Source organism: Diplotaxodon limnothrissa, linkage group LG11 (genome assembly GCF_057381915.1).
Source record: "Diplotaxodon limnothrissa isolate DT_005_m linkage group LG11, D_limnothrissa_male_GT1.1, whole genome shotgun sequence".
NCBI classification, from domain to species: domain Eukaryota; kingdom Metazoa; phylum Chordata; class Actinopteri; order Cichliformes; family Cichlidae; genus Diplotaxodon; species Diplotaxodon limnothrissa.
Window position 1 is genome coordinate 25,473,100 of NC_140606.1, and position 23,511 is coordinate 25,496,610.

General features: G+C 41.1%; 2 protein-coding genes across 2 annotated transcripts; both read right to left on the reverse strand.

Annotated features, from left to right (window-relative positions):
• Positions 1–103: 103 nt before the first annotated feature.
• On the reverse strand, positions 104–15,207 carry vars1 (valyl-tRNA synthetase 1). Its single transcript, XM_085365448.1, has 29 exons — positions 15,075–15,207; positions 14,189–14,547; positions 13,962–14,105; positions 13,669–13,870; positions 13,467–13,582; positions 12,782–12,857; positions 11,251–11,351; positions 11,030–11,157; positions 10,776–10,940; positions 10,607–10,688; positions 10,397–10,516; positions 7,756–7,864; positions 7,483–7,662; positions 7,184–7,308; positions 6,949–7,052; positions 6,696–6,854; positions 6,110–6,200; positions 5,875–5,980; positions 5,646–5,716; positions 5,309–5,434; positions 5,118–5,222; positions 4,535–4,682; positions 4,026–4,153; positions 3,599–3,754; positions 3,283–3,507; positions 3,040–3,151; positions 847–1,022; positions 357–506; positions 104–273 (listed from the first exon to the last, which is right to left on the reverse strand). Exons 1-29 carry the CDS (start codon positions 15,205–15,207, stop codon positions 205–207), a joined length of 3,966 nt encoding a protein of 1,321 aa, XP_085221574.1. The 3' UTR covers positions 104–204.
• A 1,382-nt stretch (positions 15,208–16,589) lies between these two features.
• LOC146622840 (uncharacterized) lies at positions 16,590–22,277 on the reverse strand. Its single transcript, XM_085365449.1, has 3 exons — positions 21,731–22,277; positions 18,182–18,976; positions 16,590–17,349 (listed from the first exon to the last, which is right to left on the reverse strand). The coding sequence occupies exons 1-3, from the start codon at positions 22,043–22,045 to the stop codon at positions 16,828–16,830; spliced, it is 1,632 nt and encodes a 543-aa protein (XP_085221575.1). The 5' UTR covers positions 22,046–22,277; the 3' UTR covers positions 16,590–16,827.
• Positions 22,278–23,511: the final 1,234 nt, after the last annotated feature.

The window sequence follows — 23,511 nt, forward strand, 5'->3', positions numbered from 1 at the left end:
ATTCTTTTGTTCATTATTTGATACGACTGCTCAACACTTTACAGATTTACAAGCGAGTTAGATTAATAGATTGCTTCACATCCCTGAAGACTGCTGTCTGGTACAAGAGTTTTATTGAGTATTGTCCATTATTCACTTGGGGGGAAAAAAAGAAAATTAACATGACATGAAAAAAAGCAGATTTTACATAAAGCTAAATAGGAATTAAATCATTTTCCTGAAGTTGTCCATGGCTTCTTTCACCTTCTCAAGCTCAATCTGGCTCTGTCGTAGCTGTGGAGAGAAAGAGGAAGTTTCTTATTTACAAGGAATTCTTACAACCTGAGAATCCTGTCGAGTCAATTTCCTTTTCCCACCTTCTCAGCATCCTGCTCCTGCACCTTCACCGGCACCTTCTCCTTGTAGTCATTCTTCCCCATCTTCTCTCTCAGTTTCTCCATCTGTTTCTCCAAATCCCCTTTCTTCGTCATCAGCTTAGCCACTTCCTTCTCCACATCAATGAGACCCTGTGGGGGGGGAAAAGAAGTGAAAATGGGAATCGCAGCTAAAACTTGATCCTGTTATTTTTGCTCTGCAATGGAGAAACTTAAAAAAAAAAAAACACTGAACTGCCATTCAGGTGGAGCAAATTTTAAAATGGCATCCCTGATAGTATAAATGCATATCTACTCATATCTATCAGGCTATTCACAGGGGAATTCACCTAATTCAAAACTTGAAAAAAAGAAAACCTACATGTAAAACACTAGTGCATTCATAGTACAGGGGGTCTAAGATACACACACCTGATATAACAGACAGATGGAAGGATACAAACAGAACAGGGCAGATTATACTGGCCCTCACCTTGAGCATAAGGTTGACAGTACATCTGTCAGAAGCGATAGCCACAGCACAGCCTTCTGGGACAGGCTGGTTGGCTGTCAGAGGGATGACGGCCTGAGAATAAGACAAGGTCTGGATCTGCAGACTGTATTTCTGCACCAGGGACACAGTTGCAGAGTCTATGCACTGGAGGTAGCCTAAGAGAGGAAAATACAGATGGTAAAGGTTTCGAGCATCAGAACAGTGCATTCTTGATGAGCTATAACTCTGATTCAGTGCATACACATCCTCTACATACTGGTGTGCAGTTTAATTCATTTTAATGAAGCATATTTTATAATAACAACATATGGTATGTAAATGCTTTAACATATTTTCCAATATCTGTATGCCGAAGTTGAACTATAAAGTAGGAGAGGTTGGAAAATATTATGTAAAGTAGCTGAAAACTGCTTGTTAGACTCTAATCCTTTCTTTTAATAGCAAGTTTACTTCTTTAGAGAATCAGAAACTTTTCTTGGAGACTTCTAAAGTCTTCGTGTGTTTCAGGCCAAACTCTTGTTGCTATAGTCCACTCGATCTGTCACTACAGTTGCTCCCCTCTTTAGATCTTTAAATCATTGCTTGTCATAAAATGCAGCATTACTGCCATCAAATTCAAAACTATAGTGGAATAAAAATAGACTGCTCAAAAAAATAAAATAAGGGAACACTCGATCATCCCAGTATAACATAATATCCCTAAAATTTAAGTGGTATCAATCTGTCCAGTCAGAAATTACAAACCATACAGAATCATGTTCACCTGCTTTGGTGCAAATGAAAGTTGCTGAAGAAGCAACAACAAGACAACCTCTGGAAAGGAAATGGTTTTCACAGGTGACGGCCACAGACCATTGCTCTCGCTCTATCCCTCCTGATTTTACTTGCTGCTGGTTGCATGAGTCACTGTCTACATCCCACTCAGGTTACTCAGTGAGTCCAGCTCCAGGATGGCCACATCCATACAAGAAGATTTACAGTGTCTCTCAGACAGACACCAGGGGACACGAGGAGAGCTGGGCAACTTGGCAGCAGGACCGGTATCTGGTCCATTGTGCAGCGGAGACAGAATGACCTCCAGCAGGTTATTCAAGCGCATGTTTCTAACCAAACAGTCAGAATCAGACTCTATGAGGGTGACAAGTGGGATCTGTGCTCACAGCCAAGCACCATGCAGCTCAACTGGCATCCTCCTAGGAAAACCAGAACTGGCAGGCTCGCCACTGGCATCCCGTTCTCTTCACAGATGATGTTGCAGGCAGAATAACATTTGCCACAGCATCTCCAGACTATTTCATGCTTGTCACGTGCTTAGTATGAACCTGCTTTCATCTGTGAAGAGAGCAGGGCGCCAGTAGTGGACCTGCCAGTTCTGGTGCTCTCTGGCAAACTCCAATCAAGCTGCACGGAGCTGATTCGTGAGCACAAATCAGATCGCCAGATCAGGTGAATGTCGCCAGGTCCTCACATATTTTGTTTCTAACAGTTTGATCTGAAACGAGGATGTAAGTAGCCTGCTGGAGGTCATTCTGTAAGGGCTCTGGCAGTGCTCCTTGTCCCACAGAGAAGAACAGATAGCATAAGAGCCAGCTCTGCTAGTATTCCCAGGTATCACCTCCACACTGTTGAGACTGTGGTGGGGAAAGACAGCAAATCTTGTGATAACACGTATGAATGTACCGACCCGGATGAACAGGACTCAACGGGCTTCAGATACCGACTCGAGCTACCAGCAGTGACAAGGATACTAACAAAAAGCCGAACTACAGGAAACTCAACCAGGAGGGCAAAATTTTCTGTGGTCACCACCCCTCCTCCCAACTTTCTCTGTCTTTGTTGCCTCTCCAGTCCACCTGTTGTCACTTTCATCTGCACCAAACCATTGTGAAGTGAATTCTAAATGGTTTGTGCTTCCTAACTGGACAGATTAATATCCCAGAAGCTTAACTGGGACTGTAAGGTCAAGTGTTCCCTTAATTTTTCTGAGCAGTGTGCAAAAAGATTTCCATGTGAAGCTGGCAGGCTTGTGTGAACATGCTGAATTGAGCTAATTTCCAACTGTAAGTACAGCATTGAACAGACATGCTGGTTAATTTCCACATGAAAATAGATGAAATATGAACTAAAAATTATTTTTAGCATCACTTTTAAAATTTATTTTGTGTGTCTTACAGTCAGCTCTGGTCTTGGTTAGATTGTAGTCAGCCCTAAGCGATCGGATCGTCTTGACAATGGTCATTATGAACTCCATGTCGCGGTCCACCTCCTCACTGTTCCAGCAGAACTACAACAAATCACAGGGAAAAAATGTAATTGCAAAAAACACAAAACAGCACTCTCCACAAAAAAACTTTTTAAGGCTATTTGAGCATCAGTAAGATTCAGCACAAGCTGCCCCCCCCTTCTTTTTCTCACCTCTTCGGTGGTGGGATATGATGTGACGCAGATGCTGGGAGGATCGCTCTGAGGTTTTCTTCGTGGTAACCTCTGATAGAGCTCCTCAGTGACGAAGGGCATCAAGGGAGACAGCAGGCGTAGACCAACCTCTAGACAGGTGTAAAGGGTCTGTCTGCACACCAGGGCTTGTCTCTGGCTCGTGCTGTCTTCCTCTGCTTTACTGAATACTGGTTTCACACTTTCCTGGAAAACAAGAAGAGAAAAAGGAAAAGATAAGGAGGAAGTGGAACTTTCATGAGACTCTGGGCTGCTCAGTCGCCTACAAGATCCTTACCAGGTAGATGTCACAGAGCTCGTACAGCCAGAAGTTGTAGATGGCGGTGGTGATGGTTGGGAAGTCGTAGGCCTTGAAGCCGGCGTCACAGAGTGTAACAGCGGCGCTCAGCCTGGACAGAATCCACCTGTCAGATACGCTCTCCTCTCCAGATAACTGAGAGGATCGACAGAAGTGTAAAAAAGAAAAAAAAAGAGAGATCTTTAGATTCAGGCAACACAACCCCGCACCAGGTATGTCCCAAATGTCAATGTGTGCAAATCTACGAATACAAATCATGGCAAACTAAGCCTCCAAACAAACACTGTTTTGTTTTGAAACAGAGATTTGGTCAAAATGTGTTACGCATCTAACTCGAGGAATATCAATAAGCATGGAACAGACTTTGTTTATGTTCTGTATCCTTCATCTGTTCCCTTGGTCTCACCTGGACTTTCTCTGATGGTACAAAGTTGTCTCCTAGAGTCTTCATGGCAAACTTCACAGCATTCCACAGTTTGTTGCAGAAGTGACGGTAGCCCAGGATGCGGTTGACATCCAGGTTGATATCCCTACCTGCGAGATTCAGAAATGAAGATTTCAGTAAATACCAAAGAACGACTCCAGTGGAAATCAAGCTGTATACTTGTTATACTTGTTAAAATGTGGTTTTCTATCTGCTAGAAGAATTATCATGAGTGAAAATGGCATTAGTGGCCATAGCTGTGGGTACTATAGCATTGGTCTGATGAAAGAAAAGGTGCAGATCTACACCAAAGTCATTTTCAGGCATAAAGGGATTCATTTACCTGAAACACTCATGAATGTCTACTTCTGATTGACAGAGATAAGCTTTATGGTTTGTAATTAATGTATATTAGTGAATTTCAAACACTGGTCATTAAAAGGAATCTAAGAAGGAAAACAGGACAAACAAGGAAGACGTAAAAAGTTCACCTTGGCTGGTGTAAGCACACAGAGCAAACCGGAGAGCATCTGTGCCACACTCTGGGATGCCATTTGGGTAGTCTGACTTCTGGCCCTGCTGCGCTCTCTCCACCTCCACAGGATCCAAGTTGCTGTCCATCAGCTGGGCATGAAGACCCTAGAGGATGGAGAGTAAGAGGACGAGGGAGGTTTTCAACAATTTTCTCTTTTCATCTTCAGAATACGAGACCTCCTTCGACTGCCTGATGTTTAAACTGGCCAGGGAGGAAAGGACCTTCAGAGGGAAAACATTCAGGGTTAAGCTTAGTTTACAAGTCCTTCAGTGCCCTCTAGAGGACAGGTCCGTTTCATCTGACTGAACAATTTCCCCGCAGCTGGTGAAGAGATTGATGGACTCAATAAAAGCTTGTTGGAAGCAGAAAGAGGTGCTTAATAAAGTTTATATAAGAGTAAGGGCCTCAAGGGACCCATAAGAGCATGGTGACTATGTAAAAGACAACCCAAACAGATGGGAGAAAAGAGTATGTATATTTATGTTTGCCTAAGTGTTTGTGTGTATCTGAGCGTGGATTAAAGGCTGATTAGGCTTTACCTCCAGGGAGATCCCTGTAATGACGTCTAGAGGGTCGATAACGTTGCCCAGAGACTTGCTCATCTTCCTTCCGTGAGCATCACGTACCACTGCATGCAGATAAACCTGAAAAATGAAACGAAAACATCAGTGAGTCATGTACTACAAATATCACATCCTGCTGTGTCAGTGTCGTGGGTGATTGGTCTCACCTCTTTGAAGGGCAGCTTGCCTGTCAGTTTGAGACCCATCATCACCATGCGGGCAACCCAGAAGAACAGGATGTCATGGCCCGTCTCCAACAAGGTGCCGGGGTAAAACACCTGCAGGTCCTCATTCTAGAACCAACGACAACAAACACATTGGGAAAAACACCGAATGATTAATATTTTAGGAGGGTTTTTTCTTTTATACTATGAAACCAGAAATCAGGTATTAAACATTTCCATGTTTCTCTTTTCTATTCTGCTTAAGGTATTCTTTCAGTCAACTGAAACAATGTGCCGTCTGTGTCAGCAGAAAGAAAGTCATTTAACCTCAGTGTTTTACCTCATTAGGCCAGCCGAAGATAGAAAAGGGGAAAATGCCAGACGAGAACCAAGTGTCCAGAACGTCCTCGTCTGAAACGCAGGAGCAAAAGTTATCTAATCTGCATGAATATGGAGTAGAATTAATTAAATTAGGCAAATGTGTGTGTTGGCGCATTATGAAGTTATTAGATAACTTTACAATAATTGTGCTACGGAAAAGTGCCAAATTAAAAACAGCTAAATCTCACCCTGTCTGAGGGTAATTTTGTCTGCAGACACATTAAAGCGTTTCGCCGCCTTCTCCCTGGCCTCTTCCTCTGATCTCCCACTCACCCAGTAATGACCGTCCATGTCCTGCAGGCAAAAGAACAGAAGAAGAAATAAATCAGAGAAACAGACAATGACATGCACGATACGGATGCAGCTTTTATCTGTCATCTGAAGTCCTCCAGACCTCGACAACAAAAAGAGAAGTCATCTTACCTCTCCTGGTTTCACAGACGGATCGTTGACAGTGATGAAGTAAGCAGGAATACGGTGACCCCACCACAGCTGCCGAGAGATACACCAATCCCTGAAAAAGAAGACAGAGAGACGGATGTGAAAATGAACTCTGTGCACACTTTCTGATAATCATCTCCTTTCTAGACCTGAACCAATTTGTTCACTAATAGGTGAGGCGATGGCAGAAAATTAACTGGCATCAATTTTAATAATTGATAATGTAATATATTCTTTTTTTAATTAAACTTTCTCCGGTTCTGGCTCATCACTTTCTATTAACTGATTTCCTTTTTTCCTGTGTGATGAGAAATCAAATATCTTTGAGCTTAAACAAGCTTGTTTCTGAGAAAATTTCATCTGTTTTAAATAATTTATTAATCAAATAGCCAAGGAAATATTCTGCCAATTAACTGATAACAAAAAGGTGTCAATTTCCTACACTGAAATTGACACCTTTTCTCAAGATTTCTGTTTAAATGCCTAAAACTGCAGAAACCAAAAGTGTCAAAATGCTTAAACTAAAAGCTTAAAACTAAAAAATAAACAATCAGGAAGCAGTATTTACTTAATGTTGTCCAGCCAGTTGAACCATGTTTTGAGATGGTGGTCAGGGATGATTTTGAGCCTGCCTTCTCTGACAGCATCAGCAGCCTCCTTGCCCATATCTCTGCAGTCCACATACCACTGGGGTTTCAGCAGCGGCTCCACAATGTCCTTGGAACGGCTGATAGGGAACACGCACAATGGGGCTTAAAGGAATACAGATAAAGGAAGCTCAAACAAAAACAACCCATGTCCAGCTTGTGCACAAATTTTACCTGCAAACTGGGACAACCATAGGGTTGTCTTTGATCTCTTTAAACTGGCCTCTGTCTTTGAGAGCCTGAAGCACTGCTTTCCTGGCCTCAAAACGCTTCATGCCCTGGGGAGGGAAGGACGAATTAAAAATAAAAAATTCTGAAAAATAAGATAGCCTCATGAAGCAAACTATGAGAAAGCGTGACTTTAGTGTCACACACTGCAGGGGGGAAGGACGATAATGAGACACTATACCAAGAAGGGAGGAGGCACGTTAATGAGCAGGCCATTTTCATCCAAGATGTTAAAGAAGGCCAGATTGTGTCTCTCTCCAACCTCGTAGTCATTATGGTCATGAGCCGGGGTGATTTTGACAGCGCCTGAACAGAAAATGGTGCAGAGAGACAGGCCAAGCAGAGAACAAGGGAAAAAAGAAAAAAAAGAACAATTGTAATGAGGCAAGTGGCTGGGCTTAACGACTTGTTATGATTACTTATTCTCGGCACACTGTAGACCTGCAGCTATGACATCTTTTTTCTGTACCCCAGGCCTACCTGTTCCAAAGCTCATGTCCACAAAGTCATCAAAGACTATGGGCATCTTGCGGTCACAGAAAGGATGAAGAACCATTTTTCCTTTCAGATGCTGATATCTGGCGTCGGCAGGGTGAACGGCTACTGCGGTGTCTCCAAGCATAGTCTCAATACGAGTCGTGGCCACGATCACCTCCTCATCTGAAGGACAAAGAAAGAACAAGGAGACCTGTATCGTAACAGCAGCACAAAGTGTCTTTGTTAACATTTTTTGCTTTCCATAAATTTACATACCAGATCCATCCACCTTGTAGGCAAAAGACACCAAGACCCCAAACTCGATTTTCTCCTTGTAACCAGGCACAGGCAAAAGAGTCCTGCCAGCGAGCTCCTTTTTATCCACCTGAAAGCCGAAAAATACATTTAATCAAGAGGGCACACAATGCCTGGCACTGCCAAAATGGCTCTGTTACCATTACAGCCTAATAACAGGGTTATCAGTGGAGCCTTTTTCAGGGTATTTATTCTGTTCATGCAGTCACACATTTATACAAAAAAGCCTAACAAAATAAGCAAGAGCCCTTAAATGCAAAAGTATTTCATTTTGTATTCACACGAGCAGGAACTTGCATGAATTACCACGTTACACAAAGTAAAGATACAATATCTCATCACAGTAAGTAGTACAAAGAATCGAAGAGTCTTTTTTCAATACTTCATATTTCAGACATAATTCTGTAGGTAATCTAAAGGTTTGTGCTGATATCCAGTCCTAGTAATCAGTGGGTGATATTACCTAATGTAACATTGCTTCATCAGTCTGTTAAAAGAATGCAACTCTATCATCGAGATGTGATTCGGTTTTATGCTAATGTTCCTCACGGCTTCATTAAGACATTCTCACATCATTATGAGAGCGAGCTGCAGTGCTCACGCCACATTTACCATATTTGGAAAGCACATCTAATGCCATGAAATGCACGAGCTCAGGGATATCATACCATAACACTTGTACTGTATTATGATGGTTAATTTGATCATTAAGAGACGCCACATCCAATATCTGGCTATGGAATAAACATCCATACACTCAAACTAATATTAAACTGTAGCTTAGAAATGGAGCAACAGTAACAAACTTCATCTCCTGTTAATACTGTTCATTGACTTTACTAATCAGGACTTCAGATGGATGAACTTTTATCTCTTTCCCCCATGACGACAACATTTGACAACCTTCCTAGTACCCTTAACAATTAGTCTGACACCTCATATATCAATAAAGATGTAGTTTGGCAACCGAGTAGCTGCATAGGTGGAGACCATCCTCACTATCTTCTGATGCAGAGCCAGTCATTTTGTTCTATAAGCAGGCGTGAAATATCACAGAACCTGCTCAGCTCAGGAAAGAGCTTCAAAGGTTACAAGGTAGTAGTAGCAGCCAATAAATGTGAAATGAGTGAGGGCGGGTCTGTGTACACCTGCATGTAAAGGCATGCTGATGGTGTCTTTGGGCTCGGTGTGATGTATCTGGACCTTGACATATATCATATAGTTTCATAAAGGAGCAGCTTTGAAGTTTCCTCTTTGTCACAGCCACAGATCGCCGGACTCACTCTTATGTGCGGTTACTAATTTGTTCTGACAAGTCAGTGCAGACCCCTGTTACTGTTCACCAGCCTGTTTTCTTCTGCTTCATCCACAACAGAGTAATTCACGACAGCCATTTCAAAAACTGGGCAGTCTGCTTTGTGCCTCCTCCTTGTTTGTTAGGGTTGCGTGTTGCCTGGTGTGAAAGATTAACTGCACCTAGAAGGGCTTTCATGTTCCTGACTGTTATTTTTTTGTTCTGTAACCTTTTTTTGTCTGAGTCCAAGTTGAAAAACGTCCAGGAGAGCATCTTGCTTGCAGGCCTATTTTATTTTTTTGCAAAACAGTAAAACCTTTAACCCATACTCGATAACTTTGTTAACTCTCACTAAACCTCTTTCCGCCTGGTTAGTTATTATTGATCACCCTATTAAGTTGGGGTGGTATCATTTGTTTGGCATAAGTTTGATTTGAGCAGAGTGCACTAGACTTGGTACATTTTTTTCCTCAGGGTAACTGTTCATGGGGGAGTTCACAATATAATCATGTTTCAATGAGCTTAGCAAATCCACAAGATGCATGTGAGACAGCTCCATTTATATTCTTTATATACTTGTCTGTGAATGTCCATCCTAGTATGAGTACCACTGCAGATAGAGGTGGGACACGCCAGACACCCCCTAATGCAACATCACAATACTTAACTCACAATAGGATATTAGTGTGACTTCCAACATTTATCGATATGTTGAAGGTTAAAGTAATATATATTGCAATTTATGACCCTTTTTTCAACTGTAAATTGCAGTCAGTCCAAGTCAGACTGCAACTGTTTACACAAAGCTCGCCTCCTATCAGACACCTGTGCAATTAGCTTGCGATCAAATATGGTTGTGCAACACCCTCAACCTCTTGGCAACCATTTAGTCATCACAAGTTGAAATCTGCCAGAATGTGAAATAATTCAATTTAACCTCCAGGTAGCCACCAATTTATTTGTAGATGTGTCACGTTTTTATTTGTGTGACTGAGCTTTTAGCTTGTCTTGAATTAGGAGGTAGTTTTGTCAGTTTACGGATGGTTTTTTTTTTTGGTTCAGCCGATTTAATCTAAGTTTTCTCGGCTAACATTACCTCAGGGTGTGGTGCACCCTGAGCACTGCTGTTCTTATCATTCCAAAAGTATTTTAAATATTTCATTAAACATCAATATTTGTTGTCCCTGTATTGATCCAATGTTGCCATGGAAAATATCTCAGTGTATCAATATCCCCCCACTTGCAGTTGTCTTGTGGTGAAAAAAGGTCCCGAAAATGAGACATACTGCTTAACGCAGAGTGACTTGCCTCTATGTCAGAGATGGCAGAGTTCAGTGTACAGGACCAGTTGACCAGCCTCTTGCTCCTGTAGATCACTCCCTCATCGTGCATGCGGATAAAGGCCTCTTGGACTGCATAGGAAAGTTTCTAGAGGAGCCCAGGTAAACAGAAAAATTTTATTTTTAACTATTATTGAACACAAAATTTCCCACACATCAAAGATTTTAGAAACCTTACAGGATCCATAGTGAAGCAAGCTCTGTCCCAGTCCAGGGAAGAGCCCAGTTTCTTCAGCTGATGGTAGATCCGGTCTCCCTTCCTACAAGGGATAAAAAGAAATATTGTGGTGTTTTTCCAATTTAAGATTGTTTAAATCTTCGCTTTTCCTGCTACTTCTTTTACTTACTCATTCTTCCATTTCCAGACTTCCCGGATAAAGTTTTCCCTGCCCAAGTCATGACGGCTCATGCCCTTCTCTCTCATCAGCTTTTTCTCCACCACCACCTGGGTCGCAATGCCAGCGTGGTCACAGCCCGGGTTCCACAGGGTGGTCTCACCTCGCATCCTGTGCCTGCACAGACCGGATGGGAGATTAGTTCAAACATATTAGCAGAGAGAAATTTCATCAGTTAACAAAAGAATTATAGTTTATTAAATTACCATCTGGTCAGACAGTCTTGGATGGCGTTGGTGAGGGCGTGACCCAGGTGAAGTGATCCTGTCACATTAGGTGGAGGGATGCACATCATGAAGATGCCCTTAGCATTTTCCTCACTAATACTCTTCCTCTACAGAATATAGTGACAGACAGGTTATTTGAAGCTAAAATTATCAATTAAAAATCTAATTCAGGACCATTTTTATAATATCTGAGGACTTACCCCATACTCGGGCTTGAAGAAGCCCTGCTTCTCCCACCACGGATACCAGGCAGCCTCCACATACTGAGGACTGTAGGAGTCAGGAAGTGGACTAACAACATCTGGCAGCAAAGGTGAGGAAAAAGTTCAGTAAAGCATCTAAAGCTCACTCAAGTGAAATGCTGAAAAAACTACTAATATCACAGCCTGAAAAGAAGGTGCACTTTTTTAAAACACGTCATCACTCAGTGAAATAATAAACCTCTAATGAATAAAAAAACCCTGCAAAACCCAGAAGGACTAAACGTAAAGGTCAACAAAGCACAATAATACACACATAATATACGATGAGAAGTATGAAGACACTTGGATGTTAAGCTTTCTAGCATACATACGAATATCAAATCCTGAAGCCTAGAATCTGTTCCCCTAAATCTAAAGAATACTGTGGTTGTCTAACCTATGTGTCTTTTATTTTACACAGCACCTAGTTGGTGAAATGTCCACATTTATCTAAAAACTAAAAACTGTGGCGTGACCACAGGCCTGAGCTACAAAGCAGGATTTGGTGCTTACTGAGGCAACTTTATTGTTAAACCTGGATTTTCTGGGTAATGACAGTGGTTAACTTGTGATGGGATGGCGCATCACCATGGTAACTTCTGCTGCAGATCCATCTTGTTATAAAGGAAGTTAAGTTCAATAGAGGGGGTCAATTGGTACAAAACTACCACCCACTGATCAATCAATTCTCCGGAATATAGTGGTACCATTAACGTGGACCTCGTGCCCAGACAGCAGGAGGGTCTATTTTATCCAGCTTTACTTCCTGCCTTTAAAAAGCCTTTACTGACATAGTGCAGACACACACACACCTCTATAAACTAACTTGATTGACAGTGGGGAGTTTTAAATACTAGGCCACAGCTTAAATCATTTAATGTGCTTTTGGTATCAGACACGTCACACTTGTAATGCTTTTAGCCCACACTGTTTGAACTTTGCATATTTTTCAGATATTACAGTCTTTGTTGTTTTGCTGCCAACAGACCTGTCAGTGTTGTTTCCCCTTTCCTGCCCTACTCTCCTACTTTGCTCGTCAATTCCCTCTTTATCAGGTCCAGTCATTAATGACTGTTCTGCCTCTAACTAAAGGGCCTTGTTCTACCAGACCAAGCAGCTCTCCAGCATCTTCAGATCTCCACTTCCTTCTTTCTTTTTCTTTTAAGATGGAAGTACTGGTAGACTGTCTTTTGCAGTTTTATTTGTTGGTTTACTTTTTTACCTCATTAGTTTAGGGAGAGAAGCTCTTGGTCCTACAGCCCACTGACCCTAATTTGTTCCACTTTTTTTTGCCCGGCCATTTCCTCTGTTTTATTTTCTGTTTAAATTAAACAGCTTGAAACTTAGGTGTGGCATCCGCTTTACAGGTTGTGGTCACTAAGATAAGGTAACTTTAAAGTGCAAGCTTCAGGGAAGCTTGCCTGGAACACTAAGTTACGTGGAATGTGCTTACAGTACACAAATCAACTCAAGCATAGTGAACACTCACCTTTTTTTTCTCCAGCAGGGGTGGTGATGTTATATGTAATCACTCCCAATTCCTTCTTCTCAGGTTTGGCCTTTTTCTGAGAAAAAAAAAGCAGAAGAAAAAAAAACCATGAGAGACTTTGAAATAGTAATGTCTTCAGTGACTGAGTTACTATCAACTACAAATCAGATGGCTAGCTCAGAGTCACCCTTTCGAATTTTCATTTTCAAATTTTTGTGTTCTGTACATTCTGTTTTTCTTACAGGTGAGGCAGTTAGCGATAAATTGTACTCTGTCCTTTTGTACTCTGTCCTTTTATGACGTCTTCCCCTATCACCCTCCTCCCCCTTTTCCCCCATATCCTGCCTTAGACATTGTCATACTGTACACCACATACAATGTAATAACTGAAATGGCATGAACAGAAATGAAGAAATAAACAGATAAGCTCTGAACAAGAGCAGTCTATGGAGAATTTATACAGCTGATCACAGTGCATTGAGATCATAATTTTGACAGAACACAGCAGGACTAAAAATAGAAAAACAAGAAAGTGCTTGTATGAATTTAATATGTTATATAAATCACTTTCACTTTCAAGTAGAGTAGAAAAGCACTACATAAGAACAGATGATTTACCATGGATATTTGCGATTTTCAAAACTTCACAAATGAATTTCTCTTTGTACATGTTGCGTATTTATACCTCAGATGGCGGCTGTGTCTTTTTCTTTGCTTCCATTTCTTTCTTCTGTTGGAATTTTTCAAGCTTTTCTCTCTTCTTTGCTTCTTTCTTCAGCTGGGCCTCCGTCTTCGGTGGGCCTGAGAGAGGAAACATCACAATGGCATGAGATACTGTACATTACATTCTGCTAATACTTATCAAGTGATTCGTTGAAGTTCCTAACCGTTTGCTGGAGCGCCGGGAGAGTCAGCAGCAGGACTGCCATTAACAGCATTTGTAGCAGCATTTGTTTTTGGTGTGACTGGGACCATCTTTTCACAAAGAACGATCTCCCCCAGTACCTTCAGGAACTGTGGCTGATTAATGCAGGTCGTGAACCATCTGGTAACATTCGTTACAGCCTTCCTGTCTGATGGCTCCAATGCCTGAGTATTCATAAAAGCATAATAAAGCTCGTCTGTTCAGAAGCTATGCAGAAAAACCTGTTAGACAGAAAGTGTAGCGCAGCACACATACATATTTGAAGGGGAGTAAAACCGCTGTAGCTACAGTCATATCAGCCAGGGTAATGCTCTCTCCCACCAGGTAGGTTCTTGGTGCCAAAGCCTGATCGAGAACCTTAAGAACACGCATCAGCTCTGCACGGGAAGTCTGCTGGAGCTGAGAATGCACAAAGAGTAGGAGAATACATTTTTACATGAACAAATCAGACACACGTTCAGGTCCAAGAAAGCTTTAAATACCTTCTTATCCACTCCTGTCACCCCCATCAGAGGGAAGACCACAGCACACGACACTGGGGTGAGCTCATTGTCTGCAAAGCTGAGCCACTGCCACACCTGGCTCTGCTGCTTAGCATCCAGACCAGCCCTCTTTCCCTGAAAGGCTAAGTACCATGACACAGCAGTGGCCCCGCTCACGAGAGAGTCACCATCCCCAGCGGCGGCCAGCACCAGGGCTGGTCTGGAGCGGGCGTTCAGAGATGCAGGAGGGTCCTCTGTGATGATCTGCGGCCGGGAGGACGGTCCATATTCTGCAGCTAAGAGAGCCAGAAGGCTCCTGAAGTCATCAGGGTGAGGAGACACGTAGAGAGTGGTCATCTCTGGTGAAGACACATTCAGGTTGCATGAAGTAAGAGAGAAACATTCATTTTGTTGCTGTAATTGAGCATTTCCTTATCAGACTGGATGGGTGTGTTTGCTGGCAGAAACACTGTTATGCCAAACTTTATGCCACTCAAGGGGCATGTCCAGAAGGTGGGTTAAGTTTTTTTTTTTTTTTTTTTTTAAAGCAAACTGTTTTAAACATATTTAATAAAATCAGCTTTAAGCATGTCACAGTGGGTATCAGATTAGCTTTAAAAAGGATAGGTATGCTAGCCCGTTAGCTCTTTGTTTCACTTTCTGCAGCTCTGAGCCGTGGCACCTGTCAGACTGATGAAAACTCATGCAAGCAGGCTAGTTAGCTTAAGCCAACGAGTCAAACTGAAAGAAGTTTTTCTTCAGCAGCTCCAGCGTGAACTTTAATAAACCTTTATTCAAGCTGCCACAACTTTAAATTCACCAGAAAGTAAGCGTCTAAGAAACCTGAGGCTTGCTATTAAAATGTTTTAAAGCGAGTCCTGCGTACCTTTGAATGAAACAGACAGAGACGTCAGCTCAGTTAGCACACACACACAGCCACATGAATGCCCGTCTGATGCAATGAAACTGCAACGAGTTCCGGGTTTCAGCCGTCGCTTCCGGCACAAAACGGAAGCCATGTTATCTACAACCCATTGACGAGAACAGATCAGCAACAACTACCACTGAGGGTATTTTAATCAGCGATCGGTGATTAGATTAGATTGCATTAGATTAGCAACGCCACTGTGTAAAGCTATTAAATTAAAAATTATAGAACCTGCATTTAAAAAGTCTTGTTAAAGCTGTTAAAACTGCTAATAAAAGCAATTTAAAAGCAGTTTAATAAAAAGTTAAAGTATGATGACGATGATAGTGATTATTATTAGTAGTAGTAGTTGTAGTACATAACTATTACATCAAATCAGCTAATAGTAAGAAAATGATAATTAGCAAGTATTTATTAAAAAAAAAGAAATTACAATCAGTTGACTGAATTTAATTACACACACACAAAATATATTCAAATTTAAATACAATGACACACATAATGACTCTTACACTTTACCTTCCACCTTTAGCCCCTGGTACTCTATTGTTTCGCGCTCCTTCCTCCAGATGTTGCTATTTGGACTGTTATACTCAATCACTACAATGTCTGTTGATATATATATTACACCAAAACAATATATTTGCATTCAAATAGGCATAACAAATGTTTTATATCTCATGTGCCCTCGATAATAAAAATTTGTCTGTGGTAGAGAGTCATCTTGCAGGTTAGGTTATATATTAGCTTTGCTTTCATCGTCATTTAGTATAAATAACGCAGTATAATAAATATAGTATAATAGTATAATAAAGCAGCAGTTTACTGAACTGGTAAAAACGTATTACCAACATCATCATGGTTTAATCTGTAAAATTCTGTTAATTTTTACTGTCTAAAAATACAGTTTGCAGTAGAAGTATAATATGACTGGGTAACTGGGTAAATATACATATATGTGTCAAACTGTACTACTGGAAGAAGGAAACAAGAATATTCAATTAAGGGAATTCAAGGAAATGGTGCATGTCATGTTGGTAACCCAGCATACTCTTTTATTCAGATTTACAGATGTGACAGTTATCACACAAGTTGTCTTGAGTAATTACATCCAAAAGCAGAGTGTGCACAGTGTTATTCAAATCACAGTTGGTTAAGCTCTCAAGTACAGCAGACTATTTGGGCAGCTAGTTTTCCACAGTGAATTGTAAGATCTACAGTGTAAGAAATGCAGTGAAATTTACTCCACCACTATGTTATTTCAAAAATAAATCCAGCAAACCATAAATCCAGCAATAATCCTTTCTGTCATCGTTGTATTTTTACTCAGTTGTATATAGTATTTGTATTTGTATTCTATTTTTATCTTATTGTATATTTATTTTATTTTATTCTACTGTATATAGTATTTTATTTTATTTTATTCTATTCTGTACAGTTGTGTACTGTATTTATTCTTATTGTATTCTAATTTTTGCCTCATAACTTTTGCACTGTCCACTTCCTGCTGTGACAAAACAAATTTCCCACGTGTGGGACTAATAAAGGTTGTCTTATCTTATCTTATCTTATCGTAACAACTAAGGCATATCAAATTACATCATCTTTAATTAGTTTTTCACACATTCATATCTGGAAGAAATTTACAAACCAAAACTGAAACTTTATTAAAGTTTATTAAAGGTGTCATCTTGAGTTTTATTTTTTTCTTTCATTCTTCATTCGACTCCTGCCCAAAGGCCTCTCTTACACCCCCAAAGACTACATCAACCATTCCAAATATAACCCCTCCACCCAGCCTGCACACATTGATCACTCCCTTCCCACTTCTCCATACCAGTCTCCCAAAACCTCCTCCTACAGCTTGTGCTTGACCTCCCATCTCTGACATCACTGTTCCCACATAACCCTCACTGTGCTCCCACAGCCGCCCTCCAAAGAACTTGGTCACCGACCAAGCATTATCCAAAGCTTCACCAAATACCCCCACCGTGTCTCCAGCTAGGGTGCCCAGACCAGTGACCCCAGTGTGGCAGCTGCTCAGCAGTTCCCCCATCATAGAGGAGGTGCAGTAATAAACACTACAGAAGCAGGTCTCCCCAATACCTAGCAGCATTTCTCCTGCTGTGCCCATCCAGGAGAGGAGGTCAGAGGTCAGTAGATGGAACAGGGTGAAGGTCTCTCCAGGCAGGGTAGAGAGAACTCCGAGGTCTTCCTGGAGAACATAGGTGACCTGAACGCAGATAAGAATAGTGAGTCGATTTCACAGTGTGACTGCAGGAAGTATAAACAACAAAAAGACAGAAAGCCTTGAGGCAATGTACTACACCTAGAATTAACTCCACCTGTACACCACACCTCATTCCAGTCTACGGGCGGAGCAGACTGGAATGAGATGATTTATTATTTAACTCTGAACCTGAATATGTTAATACATAACAGGTTAATACATAACACAAACTCTTGAGACAGTTTTATTAACCCGAGGCTCAAATGTAGAAAGAAAAATTGTCTATTTCTAATGATTTGTAATGGTTTTATTTTCCTATTGAAAACATTAATCAGAACCACAGGTCATTATACTGTTTAATGAATATAAAGTCATAATATCTTTTAATTCTCAAGGATTGCTTGTAACTAGTGAAATTAGAGAGTCTCAGGGAGCATTAGCCAGTCTGTGAAAACAATTGTCACACATGTGTTACACACGTGTCTGGAATGTGGATCTGAGAGGTCTGACAAAATCATGATGTTAACAATGATGTTTTTACAAACTAGGGTGTGGCGAGGTAATCCATGAAGTCTCAGTAATGCTTTATGGGAAAGTGGACCCAGTATTGCACCTTTCCCTTAATATAGACTCGACTCTATGGAAGTGTATGATATACTCCCAGAAAACATCTTTGAGTCTGAACCTCTTAATATCTGCACATCCTTTACAGAGAAAATAACTGTTAGTATGGTGAGAGGGGCAACTCAGTTTAAATTATGTTTATATTTATATTTTGTGTAGTATATTTTTGGATGTTTACACATTAGAGCTATTAGAGAGCTATTAGAGCTACCTGTCCAGGTAGTTGTGTGATTGTAGAAAATACAGGACGCAGAGGAAATTTGAAGATGGAGAAGGTGGTGGAGAGGATGGAGACCAGAGTGCTGGTGGAGTTTGTGTCCGTCTCTTCAGCAGTTTCATGTTCAGCTGAGGAGTCGGAGTCTGACCTGACAGCTCCTGAACGTGTCACATCACCCTGTTCATTACTGCTGCTCTCAGAAGTTGCTGCATCTGCTGAAGTCTCCTGCATGGCGTCAGCACCATCAGCTTTCCCTGACTGAGAATTAGCTGCCTGTTCTTTAGTTATCGACTTCTCTCGGCTTTCCAGAATGTCTGTCTGCACATCTGTATTTCCAGGAAGTCCCTCACTGTGGAGACCAACTCCGACTTCAACACTTTTCCCATCTCCTCCTCTGCAGCCTTCAGAGAACATTTCTGCCAATCCAAGCATGTCTTCCAGCTCCTTCACGCTCACTTGCCTCACCCCTTCCTGCGTCTCTCTGATTAACCCAACGCTGAAGCCACCCTTCCCCTGCGGGACAGCACAGCACGCCGCAGACCACAGCGGCTTCGTCTGACACTCCTCGTCTCCATCCTCAGCAGCCCCGAGTCCTCCCGCTCCAGTAAGGATGTAGAGATCACCCCCTACAGTGCTGCACTGGGGAGACACGCTTGACTGGACCAGTGTTGTGACTGTTGAATCCCAGTGGTGAAAAGGGGAGTCTGTGGGCGAGAAAGAATGAGATGGATCCACACCTCCTCTGAGAAGAGCTGGTGCTGCCACTTTAATGTCTTCTTCCTGCTCTGTCTGGCAGAAAAAGAACCAAAACCAGCAGTTTAAGAAAGAGTCCATCAAACTCTTCAATCTATGCACTCTGATTTTTAAATGTTCCCATATAAGGACACAACAATAACAGAAACATCTCTAATTCCTGTTTCTCTGTGCTCAGCTGTTCAGTGTTGATAATTATGAGTGTGATAAAGATCCAATCCATCTTTTAAATTTATATTGTTTGCATTTTCTTTAAGCTCCATTTTCAAATGATTTTTAATGTGGAAAAAATAATCAGACTCCTTTCCTAATTTAAAAAAACTTTTTGTTTGGCCTGAGAGCTGAATGTTTGAAAAATAAAAGTTTCAAAGGTGTTTTATTTTATATTGAATACACTTGTATTATTCAAAGGCTCTGCATTAAAAATCTTTAGTTATCCCCAGACTTATTCTTATACTACTACTTCTTATTTATTATTATCCCAGATTATTTCTATTGTCTGGGATAAAGTATTCCAAGTAGAGTGCTTAACAAAGTTATTAGATCACCAACCAATATAAGGTTTATGCCACAGATGCCCTAAATTAACAGCATTGTAATTACGAAAATAATTTCTTATGTTTCCTAATGGTCAATCCAATGTTAAAATATCATTATTGTTGTCATTCATAAATTCTCTAATTTACTATTTTGCAAAAAAGCAGAAAAAAGATAGAAACATGTTATTATTTTTGATGCCAAATTGCAGTTATTTACTTGCCTTCCTGAAATGAAAAATGTATTTTAGTGGTTGAATGTTATGTTTGATTAATTCCAGTGTGTCAGCTCAAATTTAGATATAAAAACTAACATTTAGTTTGACTATTAAATAACAATATGTAAGACATATGTAATATGTAAGAATGCATTCTGTACATAAATGTTGATTGATTGATTGATTGATTGAATCTTTATTTTGAACATGTTGAAAAAGTATAAAAAAAAAATAGAATTAAAAGAGACAAATGAACAAAGCAAACAAAAGGAAAACGAGCAACCACAACTCCAAATAACGTCCATGTTCAAAAAGGAGCAGGAAGAAGCATAAGCTTATTTAATCCCACCCCTTTTCCACTATCTAGTATCAATAGACTACAGAAATACCTCCTTGTAATTACATTATATGTTATGTGTAATTTTTTTTTTTTTTTTTAAATATATACACATATATGTTTCTATCTATCCATACCTACGTATATACACACATACGCACATATACACATTTTCAATAACCCCATTAACACCTGAAGGATACACAACCTACAATTTTATATATATCTAATATATATATATATATATATATATATATATATATATATATATATATATATATATATATATATATATATATATATATATACTAGCAGGCAAGGCATACATGGAACGCCATAACCAAGTGGCCGGCATAGTGTACAGGAACATCTGTGCCGAGTATAACCTGGAAGTCCCGAGGTCAAAATGGGAGATGCCCCCAAGGGTGGTGGAGAATGACCGAGCTAAGATCCTGTGGGACTTCCAGATACAGACGGACAAAATGGTGGTGGCTAACCAACCGGACATAGTGGTGGTAGACAAACAGAAGAAGACGGCCGTAGTGATCGATGTAGCGGTTCCGAATGACAGCAATATCAGGAAGAAGGAACACGAGAAGCTGGAGAAATACCAAGGGCTCAGAGAAGAGCTCGAGAGGATGTGGAGGGTGAAGGTAACGGTGGTCCCCGTGGTAATCGGAGCACTAGGTGCGGTGACTCCCAAGCTAGGCGAGTGGCTCCAGCAGATCCCAGGAACAACATCGGAGATCTCTGTCCAGAAGAGCGCAGTCCTGGGAACAGCTAAGATACTGCGCAGGACCCTCAAGCTCCCAGGCATCTGGTAGAGGACCCGAGCTTGAAGGATAAACCGCCCGCAGGGGCGTGCTGGGTGTTTTTTATATATATATATATATATATATATATATATATATATATATATATATATATATATATATATATATATATATATACATACACATATACATACACACACATACACATATATACATATATACATACATACATATATACATATATATATATACATACACATATATATATATACACATACATACATACATACATATACATACACATACACATACACATATACCCATACCAACAAACCTGTGCATGCGCACACACATGAAAATATTAGACAAGAACACCCTATCAAATCTCTACCTTTTCCCTGTACCCTGTAAAAACCATATCCTTAAACCGCTTTTTAAACTGCGCCATGCTTGTTCCTATGAATCATGTTTTCTATACCAATGATGATTTTTTGTGTGAAATATTAATTAATTAATTAATTCAGCACTGAGCTGGTATTCAGATGTAAACACCTGAAAGTTTTTTAGAGATGAAATTTGTCTAAACTTCAACTGCAAAGAGTTAATAGTCATTACAGGCCCCTCTTAAGGGGTGGCCATCAAATCCAGCCTTGCGTTTTCTTCTGCTTATCCAATTCAGGGTCACGGTTGGGCTAGAGCGTATCCCAGCTGTCACAGGGCAGGTGGCTGGGCACACCTTGGACACGCCACCAATCTTTTGCAGGGCTCAATTTTCTGCGTTTTTTACTTAATTTTCTTTATTAGAAAATTGAGTGGTTACCACTCACAATGTACTTAGTTACTCTCCACCACATTTCTTTACTTATAACTTAATCTTTTAAAACTAAGCACTTCTACTTTAAGAAATGTGATAGATGAACTCTTACCACAGGTTCTCTCCCCTCCTCTCCCTCCCTCTCAGTCCATCCCTGGCGGAGATGGAAGGCAGAGTAGACAGCTGTGTCACAGGTCGGTCTGGACAGAGTGGCAAACGCCTGCCCTCCCGGCAGCCTGTGGCAGCGTGGGCGCAGCAGCGGCCCTGCAGAGGATCCCCGAGGAGGCGTCTGTCTGTAGAAGCAGTTGCTGCAGAGGGTGAAGTCTGCCTCCGAGTTGTCCTCAGCTGGGAGAGACAGACCTAGGCCCAGCACTGCCAGCAGGCAGACAGCCGCAGCAGCTGCACTGACAGCAGCAGGACACAGCATGATGGTGGTGAGCTTAGCAGATCCCCCCCCTCCTCTCACTCACACACACACACAGAGTGAGAGGCTTATAAATTACCCAGTGATTTCCGTATATAGATGAGAAAGATAATGTGGCCAAGGTTGGCTGCTGATGGCTTGTTGTTTTCCTCACTCGCTCCTTGTTTCCTCCTCCAGTTTCTCTGCAACCATGTCTGTCCGCTGGTAATGTTAGCTGCACTCTGTGAGAGTGAGTCTGTGTTTGCAGGCACAATCTTGCTTACTCCTTCATTTCCCTTTTCCTGACAGCCTCGCCCCCCTCTGTCAGTTCCACCCTCTGTGACTCTCCCTCTGCCTGTACCTCCACTTCACCCCTCCCTCTCATACTCTCTATGGTTACACCTTTAACTCCCATTTCTGTTAAGTACACAAGGAAAGCCCACACCTATTCAGGACTGTCAATTACCTGTATGTCTGCATGCCTAAACAATGGTCTCTGTGCAAGGTTATTTGATTGACAAACTCTTGTTGTTAGGTAAAGCGCTTACCTTAAAGTGCTGACTCTCTATCAGATCAAATATTTGCTTTGAACTGCTTCCAAATCAAGAAGAATTTCACACCTAAAAGTCCAGATAAATGAGAGAAAGTGAACTCTAAATATAGCAGGGTCTGTTCATGAACTCCTTATTAGAGCTAAATCTGGATAGCGACAGTTTCACGGGTCATTGTCTCTCCCAGAGTGCAGCGATTCTTGAAATCTGAACACACTCCCTTTCATGGCTTGCACATTTGCCCTCCTAAATATCAGAACCGTGCCTGTTGAGGCATGACGCTGGCACTGAGTGCTTTTTGCAAAATCATTATGTCGCAAAAACAGAAATCTGCATGCAATACCACAGCTCTAGAGTCAAAGGAAAAAAATATCTTGCACTCCCTTTTAGTCATGAAGAGCTGGAGTCGCGCCACGCTCCCTTCACATTGCTTAAAAGTTATGGCCAACATGAGCCAAATGTACCCTTGGGCTTCAGTCAACAACGGTATCAGGATTCCTTTGCAAAGAGGTCAAGCAAGCAAAGACAGTCATACACAGTAAGTGACATGGACATGAAGTTTACGCAGTATTTTAGTGTTGTAAATATTTAAAAAAGCTAAATGCAACACAGTACAAAGAGGACTGCCTACTTCAGTGTCTGTGTGGAGCTGTGGAATGGGAGTTTCAGGGTGTGAGTTCAGGGTGGGGTAATAAACCACAACATAAGAGCAATTTAACACTTTCACTTTACAAAATATGTTACAAATGCATTTTGGTAAACACATAAACACTTTCTGTTTAAGTAAAGCTGCATCGGTGGAATCTGTGAATAACACACACACACACACACACACACACACACACACACACACAAGTGAAGTTTAAATAAAAACTTTTAGTCTGCTGAAATTATTTTAATCTGACACACAGTTGGATGGGTACAAAAACTATACACACC

Bases quoted from the DNA above. Each gene is read 5' to 3' on its own strand.
- LOC146622840 (XM_085365449.1), bottom strand. From the start codon at position 22,045: ATGCTGTGTCCTGCTGCTGTCAGTGCAGCTGCTGCGGCTGTCTGCCTG. The intron at 18,977-21,730 runs GTAAGAGTTCAT...TTTTTCTGCCAG, and splicing joins AGGAGGGGAGAGAACCTGTG to ACAGAGCAGGAAGAAGACAT. The intron at 17,350-18,181 runs GTAGCTCTAATA...ATCTGCGTTCAG, and splicing joins TCACACAACTACCTGGACAG to GTCACCTATGTTCTCCAGGA.
- vars1 (XM_085365448.1), bottom strand. From the start codon at position 15,207: ATGGCTTCCGTTTTGTGCCGGAAGCGACGGCTGAAACCCGGAACTCGT. The intron at 13,871-13,961 runs GTATGTGTGCTG...ATGAATACTCAG, and splicing joins TTTTACTCCCCTTCAAATAT to GCATTGGAGCCATCAGACAG. The intron at 11,352-12,781 runs GTGAGTGTTCAC...CTTTGCTGCCAG, and splicing joins CCCTGCTGGAGAAAAAAAAG to ATGTTGTTAGTCCACTTCCT.